Genomic DNA, 26,191 nt, shown 5'->3' on the forward strand with positions numbered 1-26,191 from the left:
AGCCCCGTCGCTCAAGTAAAACTGTGTGAGTCTCAGTGTTTCAACATCGGCATTTGACGTCATGTCGGTGGAGAAACTTCCCAGATGCCTGTGCGTCGACGGCAAACTTCTCAATACATGGAAGACGGCAGCCATCCTGTTGGCAGAACGTCTATCATTCAGAGGGCAGAAAAAGGCCAAATTGGGTGATCTTGGTTAGCCTGATGACCCTAACGCCCGGCCAAATTAAAGATAAGCTGACAAATGCCCTCGATGACGACAAAAATGTAAGTGCAATGCTTATCACAAGGTAATTTATGGAAAAAAATGATTGTCAAAACCTGTGCTCATGGTGTTCAATGTCCACCATTAGCCCTTTTACGCTGGGAAAGGCAAACGAATGGAATGTGTCGAGCACAGGTGAATCAGTGATGACAATTGTCCAGATTATTTTGTATGGATTTTCTTCAGCATAATAAATGGTTATTGTCAATTACCTTAAGGTCACGATGAAAATGAGGTAAATAGAAAAAGTCTGGTTTTCATCGTGTTTATATTCTATTTATTCGCTCCATCAATATCAATCCCAGTCGTAACAACACAACACACACCTAGTGTGAGTGCACACAATTCGCACGTTTTCAAGGCACACGTCTTCATTTGTTTTTGTCCTAATGGCTAATGGGGGTTAATTCCAAGTCCTACGTCTACACTTACACTTACATTGTAAACAGCAAAGTACTAAAGCAAGCCTCGCCATAGCTTTGATGGGGACTAAAAGACCAACCCTTTCACTTTCACTACTTATGGCATGGCTATGGAAGGCTGCTGATTATAATTCTAGTTATTGCCAGACACTGAATGTGGTAATAAGAAAAGGCCAGGCTTTATATTATCAAAGTGGTTATTCAGAGTCGACTCTGGATAACTGTAGGCAGTTATTCAGAGTCGACCCTGGATAACCATGTGTACATATATTTAGAGCCAAGTAGCCTATCGAGATGAGTTTCTTTCAATTTGATACCAGTTTACTACAGTTACTTTGTATTTTAGTGCCAAATTCTTAAAACTTGGCGATTTTTCAACTTCAGTTGCTTATAAATAAGAATCTTTAATCAATTGCAAAACATATTCCATCAACAAAACAAATTTAAATTAGCCTATAAACAATCATTTCTTAAATCGATCAGTCTAACTTATTATCTCTCTAAATGATATCCATAAACATAATATGAAGATAGAAGGGTGGTTGAGAGAGAGAGAGAAATTAATGAATTGATTTTTAATTTTTAAAAAAATTGTTTTATAATTAGACACAAGTTGTAATGAATTCTATTAACAAATTCAGAACATTCGAACAAAAACAAAACAATAATTAAAAAGGAAGAAAAAAAAAGACACGTTTATAAAACTTATAAAATCGCCAAATTAATGTACTATCGTGCTACAGCTAAAAAGTACACAAATATTTACAGCCATTTGCTCCATCCCCTTCCCTTTCGATTATCTTCCCATTCATGGCCACCATGTGTCTTGTGCTACTTTTGACGTTTGGCGCCACTGTGTCAAGACTAACGTAGTCACAATTGTGACCAGTACATGCAAATATGACTTATGTCAAAGGTTTATAGTCTATTTTAGGGAATCAGTCACCTTTTGGGGGGGGGGGGGGGGGGGGGTCTTGGAAACATCTCATGAATTCTGTATTGCTTGTCAAAACGCCATGGGACCCACTTAAACTTAATGGTTTTTGTTACGATTATAATGCGCATTTGTCTTTAGCAAATGGGTGTCAGAATGTTCATAGGTTTGTTTTCAGATTTTCCAAGAGAATATTGTCATTGAAGCTGAAATGTTAAAAATGTCGATACAAAAGTGATTTGAAACTTTCTCTCACCCGTGCCGTCATGCTTAGAAATACATGTTTCAGTCATGCTATGGGGGTACCATTTTTATTTTTTTTTTACATAGGCCTGGTTTGGTAACTCCAACCACTAACAATAATTTTTACTCCACTGCTTATAAAACGGATACATGAAGACGCTCATTTATAATGAAAAATTGTGTAGGCTATGATGGATATTATGACTTGTCTTTAAAGTTGTTGGGGTTTCTAAATCCAAAAGTACATTCAATGCACCAAAAGTACATTGTCTGAGATTACAATTGAGTGTCCAAGCAATAAAGCAATTTTTTTTGGCTTTTGAAAGAGTGTCAAACCCTTAATGCGGTTGAGAGTTTAGAAAATTCATATGCCCCAAGCAGTTGGTATATTTTTGGATTTGAGTATCAAATATCTTGCCACAACTTGGCATAAGATATGGTGGATCTTGTAGCATGGAAAACACACTAGTCTATAATCCACTTTTGAGCTTTTGAATTTTTAAGTTGAGTTTGGTTGGAGTCTGTATTTATATAGATGACATTTTAAAATTTTTTGTTTGTTTTAAGCTATTAGATATAATTGTGTCATAATTTTTGTTTTATTATTGTTTTGTTTGTTTCCACCCCTCACCCCTTAATCAGGTTGTTGATGAGAAAGAAGTTGAAGAAGTACTTACACTTCTGGAGGCCAGTACCCTCACGAAAGAAACTCTCGAAGTAAGTTGGAAATTTTATGATTTTATGTCTTCCAGAAATGTTTCTTTTCTTTTTTATTTTTCTTTGTTATGAGTTTTGACCTGTAAATCGAAAGAATACATGGAGTACATGGTTTTCTTTATGATTAGTTTATTTTTGTAGAACATTGCTTTTTTTCTCCTCAACTTGACCCTCTTAAAAATAATTGACACGTGTATACATTACTTTTTGCAACTCATGGTAATTTTTTCCTTTCTCTCGTGTATATGCGGACATAGCAATTTAAATTCCAACCGTAATTTAGTGGTCACCTACTCTGAGGAAATGAGCATTTTAATTGGCACAGCCCTCTGTGGACGAAGTTTTTTTGTGATTTTTCAGATTTATTACCTGATGCATCTTTTTGCATTATATTATCAGTGATGATAATCTTCCGTAGAATTCTGGGATTTTTGGATTTTCTCAGAAATTTTCTGCTGATTTTGCCCTGTCAAACATTTTCCCCTGATAAAAGCTGAGGTCAACTGGTGGATCCGTAAAAAGAATCACTATCATGTCTTTTGTCATATTTTGACACCTGTGCTCATGCATGAATTTTGGTGACACTCCCAATTTTATGGCGTCAATCTAGACCAACTGGCACCAGACGTCATTGATGGCAGAAAAGGAAGGGGTGATGGAGGGGATAAATGAGTCTAGACTTTATTTGTAAGTAGGTCAACCAAGGTAGTACAGTTAGAGGTGGGTTCTCTCTCTCTCTCTCTCTCTGTCTCTCTCTCTCTCTCTCTCTCTCTCTCTCTCTCTCTCTCTCTCTCTCTCTCTCTCTCTCTCTCTCTCTCTCTCTCTCTCTCTCTCTCTCCTTTCTCTCTTTCCTTTATCCTTATATATCCTCTATCAATCTTCATGTTCTTTATAAACGTTGTCTGGTTATGGACAGATAATATTAATTTATTACAATTATAAGGGGTGCTCAACTTAGTTGACTCTTTTTACCTTTGTTTTTATTGTTTTACAATTTTAATTTGTGACAGATACTTGAGTCTTATTTGTTAGATCCGTAACCACTGGGCTACAGTAACAAAGATAAAACAAGTAAATACAAATGCTTTCAGGTCTTTTGACCAAAAGTTTATTTTAAATCTCTTGAATATAAGGTATGTATTTAAAATTGTTTTATGGAAAGGACAGTTCATTATAACTTAACATACCCTAAAGTACGTTATATCTCTACTATATTAGGAATGGATGTGCACAAGTAGTGGTATTATAATATACAAAACATGATATTTTTTGCAATGATTTTGAATCTTTACTTTTAAGAATGGATATGCACAAGAAGTATTTATTAATATGATTTACAAACCTATGATATATTATGTTATGATTTTGAGTTTGACCAATGGACCGATACATTTTCCTCCTTTTTGACAAATTGCCATTATCATCACTGTATTATATACAGTATTCAGCAACTGAGTGTGAAAGGTTTCAGTTTTAGAATGTTTGTTCAGTTTTTAATTTGTGGATACATGACACATAAAAAGCTGTTAAAACTAAAAATTTAGGAATAAAGGCCCAGTTTTTTTTGATTCAGTATGGTACCACTTGCTGATTCCATGATATAAAGCTGTCAGAGTAATTACCCAGGGTTAGGGGAGAACACTCTGTAAGTAATAAGTTGCATTTTAATGTTAAACTTATTCTTCATCTTAATTACAGTGACCTCCATTTATAACCACTCTGGCTACAAGTACAAGCTCGATCCGGCTATAAGCATGCTTGGGATGCGAATCTGAATTTTTACTTTATAAATTTATCTCTCTATAGACAATGAAATTGACGTCACTCACCTATTTATAACTAAGATGAAAAATACCATTTTTAAAATATAAAAGATTGATAGGGTTGACACTAATAATAGGTATGGTGCACACCAGTCGCCATTGTATCTCTTAGTCCTTCCCTTGCACAAAACAATTAACACCTCAGTAATGAAATGGACAATGCACGTCCTTTATAGTATCTTTTGAAACAAAAGGCGGGGTCAGCAGCTCATTAAATGGTGGGGGTGTGTAAGGCATGCTGTCCACTTGTGGTAACGTTGACAGCGTGCTGGAAGCCTTTTGAGAGTAGGGAGGGTTCAGACTGTCACCAGATGGGGTCATAATTAATTGTCCATCAAGACGTTTTGATGACCACAGCTTGTTTACAGAGGTCTTAATTAAACATGTTTGCAATGGGAGGAATGAAGACAAGGTTCACCATACTCTTTGTTTGCGACTTCTATTTAAAGCATAATATAAAGGTCCAGTAATTTGGTAAATACATTAAGTGTCCCAAGTCTCCCACTCCTCCCCTATATATATAGTTTCCAATCTCACACCTAGACAACCATACATTTTTTTTCATCTTATGACCTTCAATGGGTTTAAAACGTTGCTTGACAAGAAAGATGATGCCTGGTTTCTGCCTTTTGAAATTTGGTCACATGGGTGCCAAATACAAAAATATATGCAGGTACAAAATGTGTGTTTGTCCGTTGCTTAAGTGTATGGGTTGACTCATTTTTTACTTATTTTTCTTTCTTTTAGCAAACCCGTCTTGGTCGAGATATCAACCATGTCCGCAAAACCGTGCAGAATCCATCGATTCGGAAAAGAGCTCGTAACCTTGTCAAGTCATGGCAAGAGCTTTTACCTCAAGGCTCACCTCAGGTTGCCAATGGTCAACATCCTCGAATCAGTCCCGGTCTTTCACCTGCTTTAAGCAAAAGTGGTACTCCCAATAAATTTGTACCGTCACCAGCCCTTGTTCACTCTCGTTCTCAATGTTTGAAGGTCTTACATGTCAAAAGTCCTGCTGCTCAGACTTCAAGACAGCCACTTCCATCATCAAAGTTGGCATCTCAAGAAAATAGTAAATCCAGACCAGGTATCAGGGTTAAATCACCTGCGTCTAACCACACTCAAGGTGCTCATAGTATTAGTGTCAATGAAGGCTCAAATCTTAGTTGGCCTGGCACACCACCATCCAATCTGAGTGAAAGTAGTCAGGACAGACTCATGAATGAGCATGTCCAGGATCCTCCAACTTCGACGAGAACAAAGAATGGTCAGGCTGGTAGCAGTAAACGAAATTTCAATTTTGACCAAAAACAGACCAATCATTCCATCAGCGAGTCATCAAAATCAGGAAGTAGAGTTTCTGATCAAAAAGATTTGTCAAAAACAAATGTTGCAAATAGAAAACGGACACGTCAAAGTATGGCTAAGGATGAAGCCAACAATTCTTTTTCAGAACTTTTCGATTCCAAACATCCTCGTCTCATTCAAAATCCTAGTCTTTCAATGCCCGTTTCAAGCAAGAATGATGTGATAAATGGCTCTGTTGTCAGAAAAAATAGCTCCAAAAATTCGTTTTCTTCAGATATCTCTACTTCAGATAAAATGGTTCCACCTGTTGCTAAAACCAGTATCCAGGACCAAACTGATGCTCTCTCTCAGTCAAATCAACGATTAGCCCTCTTAAGGCAAGAAAGTTGTGATTCACGCATTTCTGTTTCGTCTTCAGATTCTCGTAAATTGGGAAGAGTCAAAACCACAGAGCAGATTATTGAAGAAATGCAAAAAAAGTCTGCTTTGCCTGTAGGTAATCATGTGATTGCTCAGATTAGAACTAATCAAATTAAAAAAGAAAGTGATGCACAAAAGGAGGTTGTACCTACAGGTGCAAAGAAAAGGGGTAGGAAAAAGAAAAATCAGAATTTAGATCTGTTAAATGCCGACCATGCATCTGGCAATAGACTCGCACAAACAAAAAATGAATACATTGAACGATTTCTTCAAACATCTGTTGCACCAACTCCAGGAGAGGATGTGTATGAGCCTCCTATTCCCACTTCTCAGCAAGAATCTCTGGAGGATCACCCAATAGCTCTAGGTGCTTGTAGCTCCAATTTTTCTCAGTCATCCTATGACAATGGGTTTTCATCTTACTCGGGTCGTCAAGACAAGCCAGATTCTGGACCATCAGCTAGTCCTCCAGAAGCTCGAGAAATTAGTGTCACTTCTGGTCACTTACCATCCTCATCATATGCACCACCGGATGTCAACGCTCCTCCCTCTGAACGTCTCTCTGAGGCACAAATATTATCTCAGTTACCTCCTATCGACTTCGACAATATTGATTGGTCAAGTGGAGATTATCCACCTCCACAACCAGCTCCTGTTAATGAGGAGATGGTTACTAGACTGCATATGGAAAATATGGAAGGGGTGAATGGAACTTATGATAGGGATGGTCAATTTAAGTCCTGGGCTGAAATGCTGACAACTGATTCTGTTTATGATGAACCACTATTTATTTTGCCATATGTGATGCCAAACTAAAGGGAGAAACATTAAGTCTGGTATTTGTTGTGAATTCAGTGATGGAGAGGGATGATTTGTAAGGTTATTAATTGTGTGAATGATAAGGTTTTATCTACAAGACGCAACTCAGAGGGCTAAGTGCATCTGGATGCATTAGTTGTAACCAAGTAGATAAGATTTCTCATTGTCAATCTTTTTCCTTATTCTTGTTGAAAGAGTATGTTTGTTTTTTACGAGTTCTCATTATATTTAAGTTCATAAGAATCATGATAAATTTGGTTCATGCAGAGATGCGTAATGGATTGGTTGAGGAAAAAGTTGACAATAGAATTAAGCCATTAATTGAAATCAGATTTTCAAGCTGATTTTACATACATTTTAAAGCAATATTGACATTAAATTGTTGAGAAATGTTGTCCATGCTTGTTTTTGTGTCGTACAATGGCAATTTTGAAATCAAACTTGGTTGTTTGATTACCGTTGTTATACCATATAATATTCATTTTATTTTGTTAAAAAGTACATTGGCAGTAATGAGAAATGTTCTCTAAAAGCTCATAAAGTTTTGTGATTTAATGAGCTCACAGGTCCAAGAGGGGCTAATGAATTATATAAATTAATTTATGCTTTTTCTAGAATATCTATACCCGATACCTCAAAAAAAAAAAAAAAAAGATAAGTAAGGAAGGACAGATGGTAATATGACATTTTATTTTTCATTGAATAATTGTACAATCTCCTTTGAGGTAAACAAAACAAAACTTCTTGTCGTGTGTGGTTTTGAATAATATAGCAGGAGGGAATGCCATACATTTATTATTACTTTGCCTTTGTTCTTTACAGATAACATATATATTGTCTCTAAAGAATGATGAGTTAATTAAATTGCTGCACCCAGGAGTAAATATGGTACACTCACAAGACTGTTTTTTCGTGCTGCCAATGAAGCCCTTTGTTGTGGGTGAAAATCACCGTAGGATAGGATATCTGCCAGTTTCTGTTAGTTCACATTTGCTCTCACGTCTGTCCTATATCATATTTCTTTATGTCCCTGTTTTATGAGACTGGCTTCCGGATGGGGTATTTTGACCTTCCATGGTGGACAGGTCACTTGCTGCGTCCTATCCTCCTATATGTTTTCTGAGTTGCTTTTGTCTTGGTATGAGATTAACTTGGTTTTATCCTGGCTCTTGCTTAAAGGGAGATGGTCAAATGTATAGTGATAGTTTTGGGAGGTGTAATTTTTTTTCTTTGGCTTCTTCATCATCTTCATAGCGATGTTGCCTCATTGCCTTCTTCAGTGGACCAAATATATGAAAGTCTGAAAGTGTCCCTGGTGAATTAATGAGGGTGAGATAGCGTTGTCCATCAAAATGATGCAATTGCTTCCCTTTTCCTGGCACTTGTGCTGGGTGGGGATCCTGACCTCCCATAGCGGGCAGGGAGGTCCATACTGTGTCCTCTATCCCCTTATATCTGTTTTCCAACATGCTTTCTGTCTTTTTCTTGGAATGAGGTTACTTGGTTTTATCCTGGCTGGGAGGGAAACAGTCAAATGCAAAGTTATTGTTTTGGGAGATGATATTTTTTTTCCTTGTAAATCATCTCTCTGTTATGTATTATTATATTTGTTAGTTATAGTGTATAATGTAAGCATTTGAGTGTATTCCTCTCTGTTGGATTTTGTGCTTGTGTCCGGATGAGACTTATAGGTGATCTCAAACTAAGTACATTGGTGGTATGCTCTTGGAATCTACATCTGATCCCTATTTGTTCCCAGTTCCCCTTTGTCTTGCTTTTTCTTTTAATTGTAATTCTAGAACTTTTTACTATCCCCTTTTCTTGCTTTTTACTGGCGCTAATATAACCTAAATGTGTTGCAACCGCCGTAAAATCCTTAAAAACAAACAAACAAACAACTGGCACTTGTGTTTGGAAGGGCATTTTCATGAAGAAACAATACTCGTTCCATCTCCTTAGCCGGTTTAACTCGAAGAATTCTTGCTTTCAGTTGCTTCAAGGTCTATTTGTACTGTTCAGAGTTGACAGTGGCTCCCTGTGGAAGGAAATCAAATATTACATTTCTATTGTCCCAAAACAGTGTTGGCATAATTTTACCAGCTGATTTCTCAGCTTTGAAGTTTTTTGTCTTTGGGGAAGATGGTATCGTCATTCCAATGATTGTCACTTTGAATCAGGTTCAACACACCTGTAACACTGCATCGACAAAATGCCTGAGTTTTATAGACTTTACCAATTCGTTTACAAATGTTACTTGAGGTGTCTTCTTTGAAAACAAGAAATTCAATGACAGCCTCCTGTCGCTGAAGGACATCCATGGGAGTGCCATTTTGAACTATCATAAACTAATACATATGTGAGCCAAATATGACGACACATGAATAAGAAATGAGCTCAGGAGATTTGTCCCATTACTGTTTTACTCACCCTCATAATAATGTAATGGTGACACTTAATTTTTTTTTCCTATATTTTTACATTCAGAGAAAATTTCTCCATGATATTAACCAAGTTCAAGTAGCATCATTTTCCACTGCAGTTCAGACTATTTTATTTACATAAATAATGCTCAAGAAGTGATGGAATTGGTGAAATATTTACCAAAATATATTAAGAAAAAGTTGGTCTTTTTATTTTGGGATACAGACTACACAAATACAGAGGACCTCTGATAGTTAGATATGTAGTTATAGTGGCAATTGATTCATTTATGTAGCAATGAATATCCCGCACAAATCTTTGGGCCTCTTTTTCGCTCATGAACTGCCCAAATTCGCGACACAATATGGGACGAAGCCGTTCTGTACATGCTATTTAAAAAAATTAATTACGACGCTGTTTATCGATGAATATGACTGAAAGTTGGCACACAGTTAGAAAAGAGGTCATTTTAGATTAAGTCAAGCGACAAAACTCGTACGATTACTAGAAAATTAAAAATAGATTTTTACAATATTTCTAAAACTACAAAGATGAGAGATTTTGTCGCTCATAAGCTTATATATGCACATTTCTTCTATTTATATAAATTTCATTGGATTATGATAGTACTTTTCCCGTATTCTCACAAAACATCAACCCAATTTGCATTTCAATGAGTGAAAATATGGAGACGGCCATTTTGCTCCCCCATCGCGCGACACGAATATGACTTGAGCGAGGCAAGGCTGCCAGATGGCCAGACTTTTAACCTGACCAAATTCGACTCCAATAGTGGCTAAATAGAAAATCATATGGCTTTCACTATTAAGACTTGCCCACTTAAAATGAACTAAATTTTAACAATCAGAAAATTGAATCGACTAGGATAAATGTCACCGAGACAAAAATAGATGAATAACATTTAATAAGAGAAACAAAATTATATATTTGGCCACACATACTAGAAATAACATAAGCCATGGCCTCACAGGACTGATTGATAGTAATTTAGCAGGCATTTTTCGTGTCATTTATATGGGTTTTAGACACAAAATTACAATTCGGAAATGTTGCAAATGATCAATATTATGTATATTTTAAAACGAAATTATAGTTGACCCTAGCCATACAGCTCTAAAACTATACAAGTTAGAACTCTTCTGATGTCTTCATCATATTTTCTGATAATTTTGCCATAAAAGTTTCAATATCTAATTCCACGTATTAAACGAGATACGCGGGTGGTTGGATGGGAGCATCACCCTTGAATCGTATACCTATGATGTTCGCATGGGTGTACGATCCGATAGTGATGTCGTTCCTTCTTCTCTTTACTAGCCTATCCTGCTTCTTTGGTTTGTGATTGTATTTTTGACAGGGGATATTTTTTTTTTCTGTAAATCTTCTGCCTGTTTGTTCTTGGTTATTTATAATTTAGCTTATGATATCTTTAGGTTATGATTTTGATTTACATTTGTACTATTTTTGTTAGATTGCTTGTTTTTTTGTTTCAGCGGTCTCTCATATAACCTCAATTGTGTTGGAAGAGACCTAAAGCAACAAACAAACAAAAATTAAACGAGATACAGCTACAAACCAGAATAAAACGCAGAGAAAGCGTCCCATATTTTCCGTATTTTTTTCTCTTTGTGAGTCATCCAAATAAATGACACCTTTGAAACTGCATAACTTTATATATTAATGGATTTTCAAAATTCAAAAAGATTTTTACTCAGTGGAGATGGGGCGATTTAAGAGTAGTATTTCCTACAAAAATGTTCATAGTCATTGCTAATTTATGCAGTCTTTTCAATAACGTTTTGCTATGTATATACAAAGCGTTAATTTGTGGTTTTACTGTATGCGTTAAGTCTAGAGAACTGAATCTAGAGGACAGTTTTAGTGATTTTGTTTTCTTGCTTTGTTTCCTTGTGGCATGGTAATTTTGAGGTATTTATGGTTTGTTGAATCTGACTAAGCATGTATTCTATTTTTCTTGCCGTCTCAATTAATTTGATTTTCGATGTGTGTTGGGTATTGATTGTCTTGTCAGTGATTTTGTCATGTTTTTTTTTTCCTCCAGGGATAAGACATTTCAATAAATACATAGCTTGCATTGTCACGTTACTCTTCAATAGCAGCAGGACTAACGGAAAAAATTCATATCGTGTTGAAGTTTGATATATATTATGGGTCTTTTGACCTCCCATGGTGGCATTTTGGAATACAAATGTTTGCTCAAGAATGCCCCTTTTCCGGTAAAATCTGGCTTGTTGAAATCTCCCGGCTATCAGTTTGTTGGTTTTTTTTCTAGAGACTAAAATTGTTTTTTTGTTTTTTTTTTTAAGTTTAAAGATGAATTTATTATTAGGCAACAGTTCAGGGGGAGCGAGGTGGATATTTATCATATTTTAAATTGATATATGGCTGGGTAATACCATTTGATAAGTTTTGTGCAGAATATTTTCATATGGCCTTTACACGAAAAAATTTCAGGGGTTTTTTATTTGTATTTTGGCAAGTATATAAATATAAAAGGGAACAGTTAAGTTACTTTCTTTCATTCCTTTTTTATTCGATTTTGGGGTGGGGGTGTGGGGTAAGGGATGTTTCCACTGGGTGGGGTTCCTGACCTCCCATAGTGGGAAGGGAGGTACTTACTGTCTCTTCTATCCCCCTATATCTGTTTACTGGGCTGATGCTCTTGGAATCTGCATCTGATCCCTATTTGTTCCCAGTTCCCCTGTCTTACTTTTTCTTGGGTGCTTTAATTGTAATTCTAGAACTTTTTACTTTCCCATTTTCTTCCTTTTTACTGGCGCTGATATAAACTAAATGTGTTGCAAGCGCCATAAAACCCTTAAAAACAAAAAAGGGATGTTTCCTTGTAAATCATCGTATACTATGATTTTTGATAGCTGATTGATAATTTTTTTTTGAGGCAGGGAACTACGTGTCTACTCTGTTACTGTTAGAATAAATCCCCTTGTTCTTACCTTTCTTTGGTGCTTTTAGTTCAAACATGCCTATGCTATTTTTACTTGCTCTGAAATTACCTCTAACTAAATTCATAGCAATAGCAAGCGCTGCAGACTGGGTGGGGTTCCTGACCTCCCATCATGGGCAGAGAAATCACTCAAAATTTACTGTGTCTTCTATAACCCTGTACCTGATTTCCAAAGTTGCAGTCTGTTTTTGTCTCGGAATAATATTACTTGGTTTTGTCCTTTTCCTTGTCGGAATCCTTGGCAGAGGAAACAGTCAACAGTCTAGTTAAAGTTTTGTGAGATGATATTTTTTTCCATGTAAATCATCTTTCTATTATGTATTGTTATATTTGTTGCTGTGCTTGTGTCTGGGTGAGACTTTTAGTTGATCTCAAGCTGTGCATAACGAAAGTCTGGGTGGGGATCCTGACCTCCCATAGCGGCAGGGAGGTACATACTGTGTCTTCTATCCCCTTATATCTGTTTTCCAACATGCTTTGTCTTTGTCTTGGAGTGAGATTGCTTGGTTTTGTCCTAACCTTGGTCGGAGTCCTTGGCTGAGAGGGAAACAGTCGAATGTATAGTTATTGCTTTGGGAGATGATATTTTTTTCCTTGTTAATCATCTCTCTGTTATGTACTGTATTATGTTTTACTGGGTGGGGATCCTGATCTCCCATAGTGGGCAGGGAGGTACATGCTATGTCTTCTATCCCCCCATACCCGTTTTCCAATTGTTTCCTGTCATTGTCTTGGAATGAGATTACTTGGTTTTGTCCTGATCCTTGCCGGAGTTCCTTGGCTGGGAGGGAAACAGTCGAATGTATATGGTTATAGTTTTGGGAGATGATATTTTTTTCCTTGTAAATCATCTCTCTGTTATACATTGTATTATGTTTAGTTTACATATTATATTATATGATTGGTAAACATTTGAGTGTGTTCCTCTTAGTGGGGACCTGTGCTTGTGTCTGGATGAGACTTTTAGGTGATCTCAAACTAAGTACTTTGGTGGTGTGCTCTTGGAATCTACATCTATTCCCTATTTGAACCAGTTCCCCTTTGTCTTACCTTTTCTTTTGTACTTTAATTGTAATCCTATGACTTTTTACTATCCCATTTTCTTCCTTTTTACTGGCGCTGATATGACCTTAATGTGTTGCAAGCGCCGTAAAATCCTTAAAAACATAAAAAAAACACAAAAAACATTATGTTTTATTTATATGTTATATTTGATTTGTTAACATTTGAGTGTATTCCTCTTAGTCGGGACCTGTGCTTGTGTCTGGATGAGACTTTTAGGTGATCTTAAACTAAATACTTTGATGGTGTGCTCTTGGAATCTACATCTGTTTCCTATTTGAACAAATTCCCCTTTGTCTTACCTTTTCTTGGGTGCTTTAATTGAATTCTATAACTTTTTACTATCCCATTTCTTCCTTTTTACTGGTGCTGATATGACCTTAATGTGTTGCAAGCGCCGTAAAACTCTCAAAAACATAACGAAAGTATGCTCTTATTTGTACCATTCCCCTTAGTCTTACTTTTCTTGCATGCTTTTAACTGTAAATCTAGATTACTTTAACGATCCCATTTTCTTCCTTTTTTTTTTGCGCGGAAATCGCCTTAATGTGTCGAAAGCACCATTAAGACAAAAGGCGCTGCAAACAGCACTGTAAACCTAAGCAAGCAACTGGAGTTTGATAAATTTATGATCTCTCAATTTGCACTTTTGATATATGACATGCATATTTAAAAAAAATTATTCACAATAATGTGTCTTGAATATTGGATAAGGCTTAAATGGGAAAAAAAATAAGCAACTTACATGTTAACTCAAATTTGTCTACAGTTAATAGAGGAATATAATGGACTTGTGATAAACAATGCACAAATATATATATATATATATATATAGTCATACTAAGGTGCTAGAAGCGGTGGACTGTTAAAAATAATGAACAAAAATGAATACAACAGCTTTGAAAAAGATCAAAATACCAGACACATAACATTTTGGGCTCAAAAACAGTCCTCAGCCAACAAGAAAAACAATACTTTTAAAATTCAGACAGACTGCGGAGAAATATTGAGCACGTATGTCTGCAAGTAAATGGATCTTAAAATGTAAATCACATGTGTTGTGTACTATCTTCATGTTCTGGCGCTGAAATTATCTCCTAAAAATTTCATGTTCTGTTACATTTCTTAATCCGAGCTAAAATTTACTAAAGTACATTAAAAACAAAACAAACTGCACAATTATGGCTTTGTTGCATTTATGTTCATTGCTTGACCTCTCATAGTGGGTAGGGAGGCACTTACTGTGTCATCTATACCTCTTTCTGTCTTTGTCTTGGAATGAGATTACTTGGTTTTGACCTGGCTCTGGCTGGATAACATGGTGGGAGGGAAACAGTCAAATGCATAGTTAGCGTTTAGGGAGATACTATTTTTTTTTGTCTTGTAATTCATCTATGTTATGCACTGTATTATTTTTACTTTTACACATATGATTTGTAAAAAAAATTAGCGTGTTCCTCTTTTTGGGGACCTGTGCTTGAGTCGGGTGAGACATTTAGGTGATCTCAAACTAAGTACACTGAAGGTGTGCTCTTGGAATCTTTATCTGTTCCCTATAATTGTCATCTTTATGGACAATAACGATCTATTATTACTATTATTATTATTTGTTCCCCTTTGTCTTACTTTTTCTTAGGTTTTCTTCAGTACTTTACCTTTCATTGTATTTCTAGAACTTTTGATTATCCCATTTTCTTCCTTTTTACTGGCACTGATATGACGTCAATGTGTTGCAAGCACCTTAAAACCCTTTAAAAGAAAAAAAGAACATGCTCATAGCAATTTGATTGGTCGGTAATTATACGACTAGTCTGTCGCAGACCTTTTGAAGTGGGACAGATGACCATAATATTGATTTATATGTTCATTTTAGCATTTAAATAATTGACCTCTGGGTGGGGCTCCGGACCTCCCATAAAGGGCCGGGAGGTACATACTGTGTCCTCTATCCCCCTATGTCTATTTTCCAACATGCTTTCCGTCTTTGTCTTGGAATGAGATTACTTGGTTTTGTCCTGGCCGGAGTCCTCGGCTAAGAGGGAAACAGTCAAATTTGTTTTGGGAGATGATATTTTTTTTCCTTGTAAATCATCTCTCTGTTATAATGTAAACATTTGAGTGTATTCCTTTTAGTGGGATCCTGTGCTAATGTCTGGATGAGACTTATGTGATCTCAAACTATGCACAATGATAGTAGCTCTTGGAATCTACACCTATTCCCTATTTGTACTATTCCTCTTTGTTTTCTTGGGTGCTTTCTTTGTAATGCGAGAACTTTCATACTACCCCATTTTCTATTTTACTGGCGCTGATATTACCTAAATCGCAGGTGCCGTAAAACCCTTTAAAAAAACAAATAATTGACTGGTTATTATATTCAGACTTTTTTACAAATGATTTATTATAACTCATGGTTTGATTTCATGTAGAAAAATGTGTTGACAGTGTTAAATCTAATGATTGAGCAATTGAATAACTTAAGTAAACTAGGATCTTATGTTCATTATGACTGTTTATAGTTCTTGGATCTACTACTTATGCTGTTTCCAATTTTAGGGCCTTCTGTTGTCCTCTGTGGCTTCCTCTTGTTCTGAAGTGATGTGACTTAGTTTTGCTCTTTATGTAAGATTTTCCTTTCAGGGTGGGGTTCCTGATCTCTCACAATAGGAAGGGACTGGGTGGGGTTCTCATAGTTTTTAGAGAGGCACTTACTGTGTCTTCTATCCTTTTATTTGTTTTCCAACATGCTTCCTGTCTTTGTCTTGGAAGAGATTACTTGGTTTTGTTCTGGCCCTGGCCGGAGTCCTGACTGGGAGGGAAACAGTCAAATCTGTAGTTTTTTTGGGAGATGATATTTTTTTTTTCCTTGTAAATCATCTCTCTGTTATGTATTATTTTGAATGTGTAATGTAAACATTTGAGTGTATTCCTTTTAGTTGTTCTTGTATCGGGATGAGACTTATATATGATCTCAAACTATGTACTGGGTGGGGTTTCTGACCTCCCATAGTGAGCAGGGGGGTACATATTGTGTCTTCTATCCCCTTATATCTGTTTTCCAACATGCTTTCTGTCTTTGTCTTGGAATGAGATTACTTGGTTTTGTCCTGGCCCTGGCCGGAGTCCTAGCTGGGAGGGAAACAGTCATATGCATAGTTATTGTTTTGGGAGATGATATTTTTTTCCTTGTAAATCACTGGGTGGGGATCCTGACCTCCCATAGCGGGCAGGGAGGTACATACTGTGTCTTCTATCCCCTTATATCTGTTTTCCAACTTGCTTTCTGTCTTTGTCTTGGAGTGAGATTGCTTGGTTTTGTCCTAACCTTGGTCGGAGTCCTTGGTTGAGAGGGAAACAGTCGAATGTATAGTTATTGCTTTGGGAGATGATATTTTTTTCCTTGTAAATCATCTCTATGTTATGTACTGTATTATGTTTTATTTACATATTATATTTGATTTGTTAACATTTGAGTGTATTCCTCTTAGTGGGGACCTGTGCTTGTGTCTGGATGAGACTTTTAGGTGATCTCAACCTAAGTACTTTGATGGTGTGCTCTTGGAATCTACATCTGTTTCCTATTTGAACAAATTCCCCTTTGTCTTACTTTTTCTTGGGTGCTTTAATTGAATTCTATAACTTTTTACTCATTTCTTCCTTTTTACTGGCGCTGATATGACCTTAATGTGTTGCAAGCGCCGTAAAACCCTCAAAAACAAAACAAACCTTGTAAATCATCTCTGTTATGTCCTATTATATTTGTTTTTAAAAATTTATAATGTAAGCATTTGAGTGTATTCCTCTTTGTTGGATTTTGTGCTTGTGTTCGGATGAGACTTATAGGTGATCTCAAACTAAGTACATTGGTGGTATGCTCTTGGAATCTACATCTGATCCCTATTTGTTCCCAGTTCCCCTATGTCTTACTTTCTCTTGGGTGCTTTAATTATAATTATAGAACTTTTTACTATCCCATTTTCTTCCTTTTTACTGGCGCTGATATAACCTAAATGTGTTGCAAGCGCCGTAAAACCCTTAAAAACAAAAAACAATCAAACTATGTACATTAGTGGTATGCTCTTGGAATCTACATCTGATCCCTATCTGTTCCCTGTCCCCTTTATCTTTCGTGTTCTTGGGTGCTTTAATTGTAATTGTAGAACTTTTTACTTTTCCATTTTCTTCCTTTTTACTTTTATTGGTGCTGAGGGAAATAGTCAAATGTATAGTTAGTTTTGGGAGATATTATTTTTCTCTGTTATGCACACTGTATTATGTTTATTTACATATTATATATGATTTGTAAACATTTGAGTGTATTCCTCTTAGTGTGGACCTGTGCTTGTCTATGGTTGAGGTGATCTCAAACTAAGTACTTTGGTAGTGTACTCTTGGAATCTCTACATGTTTCCTATTTGAACCACAGGGGGGTACATACTGTGTCTTCTATCCCCTTATATCTGTTTTCCAACATGCTTTCCGTCTTTGTCTTGGAATGAGATTATTTGGTTTTGTCCTGGTCCTGGCCAGATCCCCTGGCTGAGAGGGAAACAGTCGAATGTATAGTTAGTTTTGGGAGATGATATTTTTTTCATTGTAAATCATCTCTCTGTTATGCACTGTATTATGCTTTCTTTATATTATATATGATTTGTAAAACATTTGAGTGTGTTCCTCTTAGCGGGGACCTGTGCTTGTGTCTGGATGAGACTTTTAGTGATCTCAAACTAAGTACTTTGATAGAGTGCTTTTGGAATCTACACCTGTTTCTTATTTGAACCAATTCCCCTTTGTCTTCCCTTTTCTTGGATGCTTTATTGTAATTCTAGAACTTTTTACTATCCCATTTTCTTCCTTTTTACTGGCGCTGATATGACCTTAATGTGTTGCAACTGGGTGGGGATCCTGACCTCCCATAGCGGGCAAGGAGGTACATACTGTGTCTTCTATCCCCTTATATCTGTTTTCCAACATGCTTTCTATCTTTGTCTTGGAATGAGATTACTTGGTTTTGTCCTGGCTCTGGCCGGAGTCCTAGCTGGGAGGGAAACAGTCAAATGCATTGTTATTGTTTTGGGAGATGATATTTTTTTCCTTGTAAATCATCTCTCTGTTATGTATTATTATTTTTATTTTGAATGTATAATGTAAGCATTTGAGTGTATTCCTCTTTGTTGGATTTTGTGCTTGTGTCTGGATGAGACTTGTAGGTGATTTCAAACTAAGTACATTGGTGATATGCTCTTGGAATCTACATCTGATCCCTATTTGTTCTCAGTTCCCCTTTGTCTTACTTTTTCTTGGATGCTTTAATTGTAATTCTAGAACTTTTTACTATCCCATTTTCTTCCTTTTTACTGGCGCTGATATAACCTAAATGTGTTGCAAGCGCCGTAAAACCCTTAAAAACAAACAAAACATATTTGAACCAATTCCCCTTTGTCTTACCTTTCTTGGGTGCTTTAATTGTAATTCCAGAACTTTTTACTATCCCATTTTCTTCCTTTTTACTGGCGCTGATATGACCTTATTGTGTTGCAAGCGCCGTAAAACACTTAAAAACATTTTAAAAACCATCAAACTGTAACTGATGGTATGCTCTTGGAATTTATCTTTGTTCTCTATTAGAACCAGTCTCCTTTGTCGTACCTTTTCTTGGGGGCTTTTAATTGTAGTAAATCTAGAATTTTCTTCCTTTTTCCTTTTTACTGGCGCCGATATGGCCGTAAAACCCTCAAAAACATGAAACTAAGAGTTTTAAGTAATTTGTTGGATAGACATTGTGTTTGTAACAAGTTCCTTAGTGTTGAATGACATTGTCATCAACTGGGTGGGGATCCTGACCTCCCATAGTGGGCAGGGAGGTACACACTGTGTCTTCTATCCCCTTATATCATTTTTCCAACATGCTTTCTGTCCTTGTCTTGGAATGAGGTTACTTGGTTTTGTCCTGGCCCTGGTTGGAGTCCTGGCTGGGAGGGAAACAGTCAAATGCATAGTTATTGTTTTGGGAGATGATATTTTTTTCCTTGTAAATCATCTCTCTGTTATGTATTATTATATTTGTCATTTTTAATGTATAGTGTAAGCATTTGAGTGTGTTCCTCTTTGTTGGATTTTGTGCTTGTGTCCAGATGAGACTTATAGGTGATCTCAAACTAAGTACATTGGTGGTAAGCTCTTGGAATCTACATCTGATCCCTATTTGTTCCTAGTTCCCCTTTGTCTTACTTTTTCTTGGGTGCTTTAATTGTAATTCTAGAACCTTTTACTATCCCATTTTCTTCCTTTTTACTGGCGCTGATATGACCTTAATGTGTTGCAAGCGCCGTAAAACCCTTAAAAACAAACAAACAAACAAACATTGTCATCAAAATCTTCATCCGATCCTTTTATTAGAAAGTAAATTTGTATGATATCTATTGTTCATATATATTACCACTTTGTTGATTTTTTTTTTGGGGGGGGGGGGGGGATGAAATGAAATGAATGTTAATTGATTTCTCTCCCTCGTTACATCCGATAAGTGGCTTACTACCATATATTCTATGTGATGTGTGTAGTTGTGACAAAATGTTGATTCCAAAAAGACATTATTTCTTGAAAAACTATGGAAAGATTAAGTTTTCATCACTTTTTAAAGTGACAAATGGTATCTTAATAGTGTGGACACCAATGAAAAATAATTATAGAGGAACAGCTTCTCAAACTCGGAGCATCAAAGTACTTTAATCAAAGTTGGTGATTTGTCCCCTTTATTTTTGGACTCTGCTTTTCTCTTTTTTCTTTTTTTTTTTTTTTTTTACATTATTTGTTATCGTTTAACTTGATGAACGCTTAAGTTGTCTCTAAAATTATTTAAATTAAGTAATGTTGATGCCTTCTTTATAACAAGTACTTTACACGAGCGACATTTTGCCACGGGCCTCATTCCCCCAAGGCAGAGTAAAGTCTACTCTCTTGATCAAGGGGGGAGGGAGGAAGGGTACCTGTTAAATAAAAATGTTATCCCTCTATATCATCTGTGTGTATGTGCGCGTGTGCCTATCCTTATTCTGGAATTAATTATTACATACTGGGTTGGGATCCTGACCTCCCATAGTGGGCAGGGGGGTACATACTGTGTCTTCTATCCCCTTATATCTGTTTTCCAACATGCTTTCTGTCTTTGTCTTGGCATGAAATTATTTGGTTTTCTGGGTGGGGTTCCTACCTCCCATAGTGGGCAGGGAGGTACTTATTGTGTCTTCTATCCCCCTATGTCTGTTTTCCAACTTGCATTCTGTCTTTGTCTTGGAATAGGATTGCTAAGTTTTGTCCCAGCCCTGGTTGGGGTCCTGGCTGGGAGGGAAACAGTCAAATGCATAGTTATTGTTTTGGGAGATGATATTTTTTTCCTTGTAAATCATCTCTCTGTTATGTATTATTATATTTGTTATAATTTATAATGTAAGCATTTGAGTGTGTTCCTCTTAGTGGGGGCCGTGCTTGTGTCCGGATGAGACTTATAGGTGATCTCAAACTAAGTAATTGGTGGTATGCTCTTGGAACCTACATCTGATCCCTATTTATTCCCAGTTCCCCTTTGTCTTACTTTTTCTTGGATGCTTTAATTGTAATTCTAGAACTTTTTACTATCCCGTTTTCTTCCTTTTTACTGGCGCTGATATAACCTAAATGTGTTGCAAGTGCCGTAAAACCCCTAAAAACAACAAACAATTACTTGGTTTTGTCCTGGCCCTGGTCGGAGTCCTAGCTGGGAGGGAAACAGTCAAATGCATAATTTTTGTTTTGGGAGATATTTTTTTCCTTGTAAATCATCTCTCTGTTATGTGTTATTATATTTGTTATTTTTAATGTATAATGCAAGCATTTGAGTGTATTCTTCTTTGTTGGATTTTGTGCTTGTGTCTGGATGAGACATAGGTGATCTCAAACTAAGTACATTGGTGGTATGCTCTTGGAATCTACATCTGATCCCTATTTGTTCCCAGTTCCCCTATGTCTTACTTTCTCTTGGGTGCTATAATTGTAATTCTAGAACTTTTTACTATCCCATTTTCTTCCTTTTTACTGGCGCTGATATAACCTAAATGTGTTGCAAGCGGCGTAAAACCCTTAAAAACAAAAACAAACAATTATTACATAGTTAGAGCTGGGACCTGCCTGGGTTATTATATTTAGTGAAGTTGAGAGGAGATGGTTACTAAATTTTATTTCTGTGTTAGAAATTTGGGTTTAAACTATTGTTTTCTCCTTATTTAGCGTGTTGATTGTTATTATTGTTGTTGAATCTGATTCTGCTCTTTGATCTTTGACTTAGAATGGAATACTTTGACTCGGCTTTGTCTAGCATTGCTAGAATTTTCAATCCCATCTTCTTTTTTTTCATTGGCACTAAAATGACTGAAGTGTCCTAAGCGCATGGAACATTTGAAAACAAAACGAATCAATCTTAGATTTTTGGTGCCCTAGTGGTCCAATCATATTGTATAAAGTACCAAAAAAAAAGTAAGACATTTTGTTCTATGGTCTTAATTTAAAAAAAAAAAATTTTTTTGTTCTAGCGGAGCGTTTTGTAATCGTCATCAAATACAAACAAAAGCAGTCTGCTTGATGGTCTCCTGGGTGGGGTTCCCGACCTCCCATAGTGTGCAGGGAGGTACTTGCTGTATCTTCTATCCCCTTGTATATGTTTATAAAATTGCTTCTGTCTTTGTCTTGGAATACGATTACTTAGTTTTGTCCTAACCCTGGCGGGAGTCCTTGGCTGGGAGGGAAACAGTCGAATATATAGTTATAGTTTTGGGAGATGATATTTTCTTTCATTGTAAATCATCTCTCTATTATGTTATTTTAAAAAAAATTATTACTAACACAAGATTTTTAAACATTTGAGTGTATTCCTCCTAGTGGGATCTTGTGCTGGTGTCTGGGTGGTACTTTTAGGTGATCTCAAATTAAGTACACTGATAGCGTGCTCTTGGATTCCACATCTGTTCCCTATTTGAACCATTTCCCATTGTTTTACATTTTCCTCAAGTCCTGTTAGTGGTACATCTAGAATGATATGATCTAAATGTGTTGCAGGCGCCGTAAAACCCTTAGAAACAAACATTGGCGGTCTCGACAGATAGGTAAACGGGTAGCTTTTGATCTACTTATGTAATCTGTAAAACTCGCTCTTTGACTTGCATCGTTCTTCTTAGCTAGACCACTTTCCTTTTTGGGCACTGACATGATCTAAAAATGTGACAAACATATCGTTAGCGTTTGTTCTTTATTTGAGAAATTGTTTCCCCTGTTGATTCTCTCTCTCTCTCTCTCTCTCTCTCTCTCTCTCTCTCTCTCTCTCTCTCTCTCTCTCTCTCTCTCTCTCTCACTCTCTTCTCTCTCTCTCTCTCTCTCTCTCTCTCTCTCTCTCTCTCTCTCTCTCTCTCTCTTCTCTCTCTCTCTCTCTCTCTCTCTTTCCCACTCGTCCAATTGTATTAGTATGGGTGACCTGATTCAGTTCCCTGAACAAGTACGAGTTCCCTTATCTTACTTTCCCAATTTTTATTTATTTATTTTTTTCGTTTATATAATTCCAGGTCCTGCCAGATTATCTGAGTTTGTTCCAATTGTGTTGAGAATGATGAACGTGTGTGTGTGTGTTTGAGAGAGAGAGACATTTGTGTGTGTTTTGCATCGCATCGCAGCGCTAAATTGAACACACGATTTTCTTATACACATACCTTATTTCAAGGGTGTACCAGGTGGCATTCTTTTTCATCTCCCGAGATTTAATTTTTGTTATTGATTTAATGTTTTGAACAAGACATTGTCGGATCCGATGTCCTCTTCCACATTATGCAAATCACAATTCATTGGGAAAGTTTGAAGATGTATTATATCAAATGGAGGTGTGGTGAGTATGTGTTTTCTAAAGTGTGTATGCACTTGCCTGCTATTGCAGTTCACTTGTGTACGTCTTGTTTGCAGTGGGTTGTGATCGTAGTAGTGCCAGTTGTCATTTGCAATTTTTTAAATTTTAAATTTGTACATAATTTATATAAACCATTTTATAACAATGCTATGTTTTCATTTCGGAACATTTTTTTTTTTCAGATTTACGAATGGTGGAAGTTTTTCCTCTTTCAGATAAGAGGATTGGGTTAATTTAATACTGTTTTTTTTTTTTTAATAATGTTTTTCAAAATTATGTAAATAATGTTTCCTTTCTCCCACCACCTATTTCCCCATTCCAATCCCCATGCCCTATTATTATGAAGAAATAAAAAGATCTATATATGAATCATATGACGTTTTTATTGTATGGTTTCTTCCGATTAAATTATTCCTCTTGACTTGTAGGGCGGATTTCCTTCAGGTTGGAGAACGGGTTCTAGTACATTGTTATCCGCAATTGCTACCTCTTCCATTCTTCAACTTCATGTATCTGGGTGGGTATCCTGACCTCCCATAGTGGGCAGGGAGGTACTTCCTATGTCTTCTATCACCCTGTCTGTTTTCCAATTGCTTTCTGTCTTTGTCTTGACCTGACCCTTGGCTGGGAGGGAAACAGTCAAATGTATAGTTATAGTTTTGGGAGATATTATTTTCATTGTAAATCATCTCTCTTGTTATGTACTGTTATTTTTTTTTATTTTTAACATATGATTTGTAAACATTTGAGTGTATTCATCTTAGTGGGACCTGTGCTGGTGTCTGGTTGAGACTTTTAGGTGATCTCAAACTAAGTACACTGATATTGTGCTCTTGGAATCTAAATCTATTCCACATTTGAACCGATTCCCCTTTGTCTTACTTTTTTCTTCAAGCCCTTTTAATTGTACATCAAGAATGTCTTTACTATCCAATTTTCTTCTTTTTTACTCGCGCTGATATGACCTAAATGTGTTGCAATCCTGACCTCCCATAGTGGGCAGGGAGGTACATGCTGTGTCTTCTATCCCCCCATACCCGTTTCCAATTGTTTCCTGTCATTGTCTTGGAATGAGATTACTTAGTTTTGTCCTGAACCTTGCCGGAGTTCCTTGGCTGGGAGGGAAACAGTCGAATATATAGTTATAGTTTTGGGAGATGATATTTTTTTCCTTGTAAATCATCTCTCTGTTATGCATTGTATTATGTTTAGTTTACATATTCTATGATTTGTAAACATTTGAGTGTATTCCTCTTAGTTGGGACCTGTGCTTGTGTCTGGATGAGACTTTTAGGTGAACTAAGTACTTTGACGGTGTGCTCTTGGAATCTACATCTGTTCCCTATTTGAACCAATTCCCCTTTGTCTCACCTTTTCTTTTGTGCTTTAATTGTAATTCTATAACTTTTAACTATCCCATTTTCTTCCTTTTTACTGGCGCTGATATGACGATGTGTTGCAATCGCCGTATGTAAAACCCTTAAAACTGGGTGGGGTTCCTACCTCCCATAGTGGGCAGGGAGGTACTTATTGTGTCTTCTATCCTGTATCTGTTTTCCAACTTGCATTCTGTGTTTGTCTTGGAATGAGATTGCTTGGTTTTGTCCTGGTCCTGGTCGGGGTCCTGCCTGGGAGGGAAACAGTCAAATGCATAGTTATTGTTTTGGGAGATGATATTTTTTTCCTTGTAAATCATCTCTCTGTTATGTATTATTATCTTTGTTATAATTTATAATGTAAGCATTTGAGTGTATTCCTCTTGGTGGGGGGCCATGCTTGTGTCCAGATGAGACTTATTGGTGATCTCAAACTTAAGTACATTGATGGTATGCTCTTGGAATCGACATCTGATCCCTATTTGTTCCCAGTTCCCCTTTGTCTTACTTTTTCTTGGATGCTTTAATTGTAATTCTAGAACTTTTTACTATCCCATTTTCTTCCTTTTTACTGGCGCTGATATAACCTAAATGTGTTGAAAGCGCCGTAAAACCCTTAAAAACAATAACATAAAACCCTTAAAAACAAAACAAAACAAATGTGTTGCAAGCGCCGTAAAACCCTTAACTTCATGTATGTATCTGGGTGGGGTTCCTTATCTCCAAAAATGGGCAGGGAGGCACTTACTGTATCTTCCTGGGTGGGGTTCCTTACCTCTCATAATGGGCAGGGAGGTTCTTACTGTGTCTTCTATCCCCCTCTATTTGTTTTCTGTCTTTGTCTTTGTCTTGGAATAAGATTTGTTGTTCATGTCCTGACCTTGGGATACCATGGCTGAGAGGTAAACAGTCAAGTTAGTTTTGGGAGATGATATTTTTTCCTTATAAATCATCTCTCTGTTATGTCATGTTTTGTTTTATTCTTAACATATGATTTGTATACATTTGAGTGTATTCCTCTTCGTGCTGGTGTCTGGGTGATACTTTTAGGTGATTTCAAACTAGGTACACTGTGATAGTGTGCTCTTGAAATCTACATATGTTCCCTATTTGAACTTTTCCCCCTTGTCTTACTTTTTCCTCAAGTCCTTTTAATTGTACATCTTGAATGTTTTTACTTTCCAATTTTCTTCCTTTTCACTGGCGCTGATATGACCAAAATGAAAAATGTTGCAAGCGCCGTAAAACCTTTAAAAACAAACAAACGGTGTCTTCTATCCCCCTAAATATGTTTCCAACATGCTTTCGGCCTTTGTTTTGGAATGAGATTACTTTTGTCCAGGCCGGATACAATAGCTGGGAGGGATACAGTCAAATGTATAGTTAAGAGTTTTGGGAGATGATATGTTTTGTCTTGTAAATCATCTCTCTGTTATGCACTGTAATAATA

The 26,191-nt window shown here is 36.5% G+C and overlaps 1 protein-coding gene and 1 long non-coding RNA gene across 2 annotated transcripts in view; one reads left to right on the forward strand and one right to left on the reverse strand.

The window, feature by feature from the left end:
- Positions 1 to 31: 31 nt before the first annotated feature.
- LOC144962989 (uncharacterized) lies at positions 32 to 23,739 on the forward strand. Its single transcript, XM_078896501.1, has 4 exons — positions 32 to 266; positions 2,506 to 2,580; positions 5,151 to 20,951; positions 21,367 to 23,739. Exons 1-3 carry the CDS (start codon positions 204 to 206, stop codon positions 6,945 to 6,947), a joined length of 1,935 nt encoding a protein of 644 aa, XP_078752627.1. The 5' UTR covers positions 32 to 203; the 3' UTR covers positions 6,948 to 20,951; positions 21,367 to 23,739.
- A 119-nt stretch (positions 23,740 to 23,858) lies between these two features.
- The window catches only part of LOC144962993 (uncharacterized), a 23,695-nt gene continuing 21,362 nt past the window's right edge, over positions 23,859 to 26,191 (reverse strand). Inside the window, exons 2-3 of the long non-coding RNA XR_013643557.1 lie at positions 25,517 to 25,636; positions 23,859 to 23,989 (exon numbers count right to left, since the gene is read on the reverse strand). This is a non-coding gene — a long non-coding RNA (uncharacterized LOC144962993). The remainder of the gene's footprint in view (positions 23,990 to 25,516; positions 25,637 to 26,191) is intronic.

This window comes from Berghia stephanieae, chromosome 1, assembly GCF_034508935.2.
Source record: "Berghia stephanieae isolate SIO BIC M18660-M18661 chromosome 1, UCSD_Bste_1.3, whole genome shotgun sequence".
NCBI classification, from domain to species: Eukaryota; Metazoa; Mollusca; class Gastropoda; order Nudibranchia; family Aeolidiidae; genus Berghia; species Berghia stephanieae.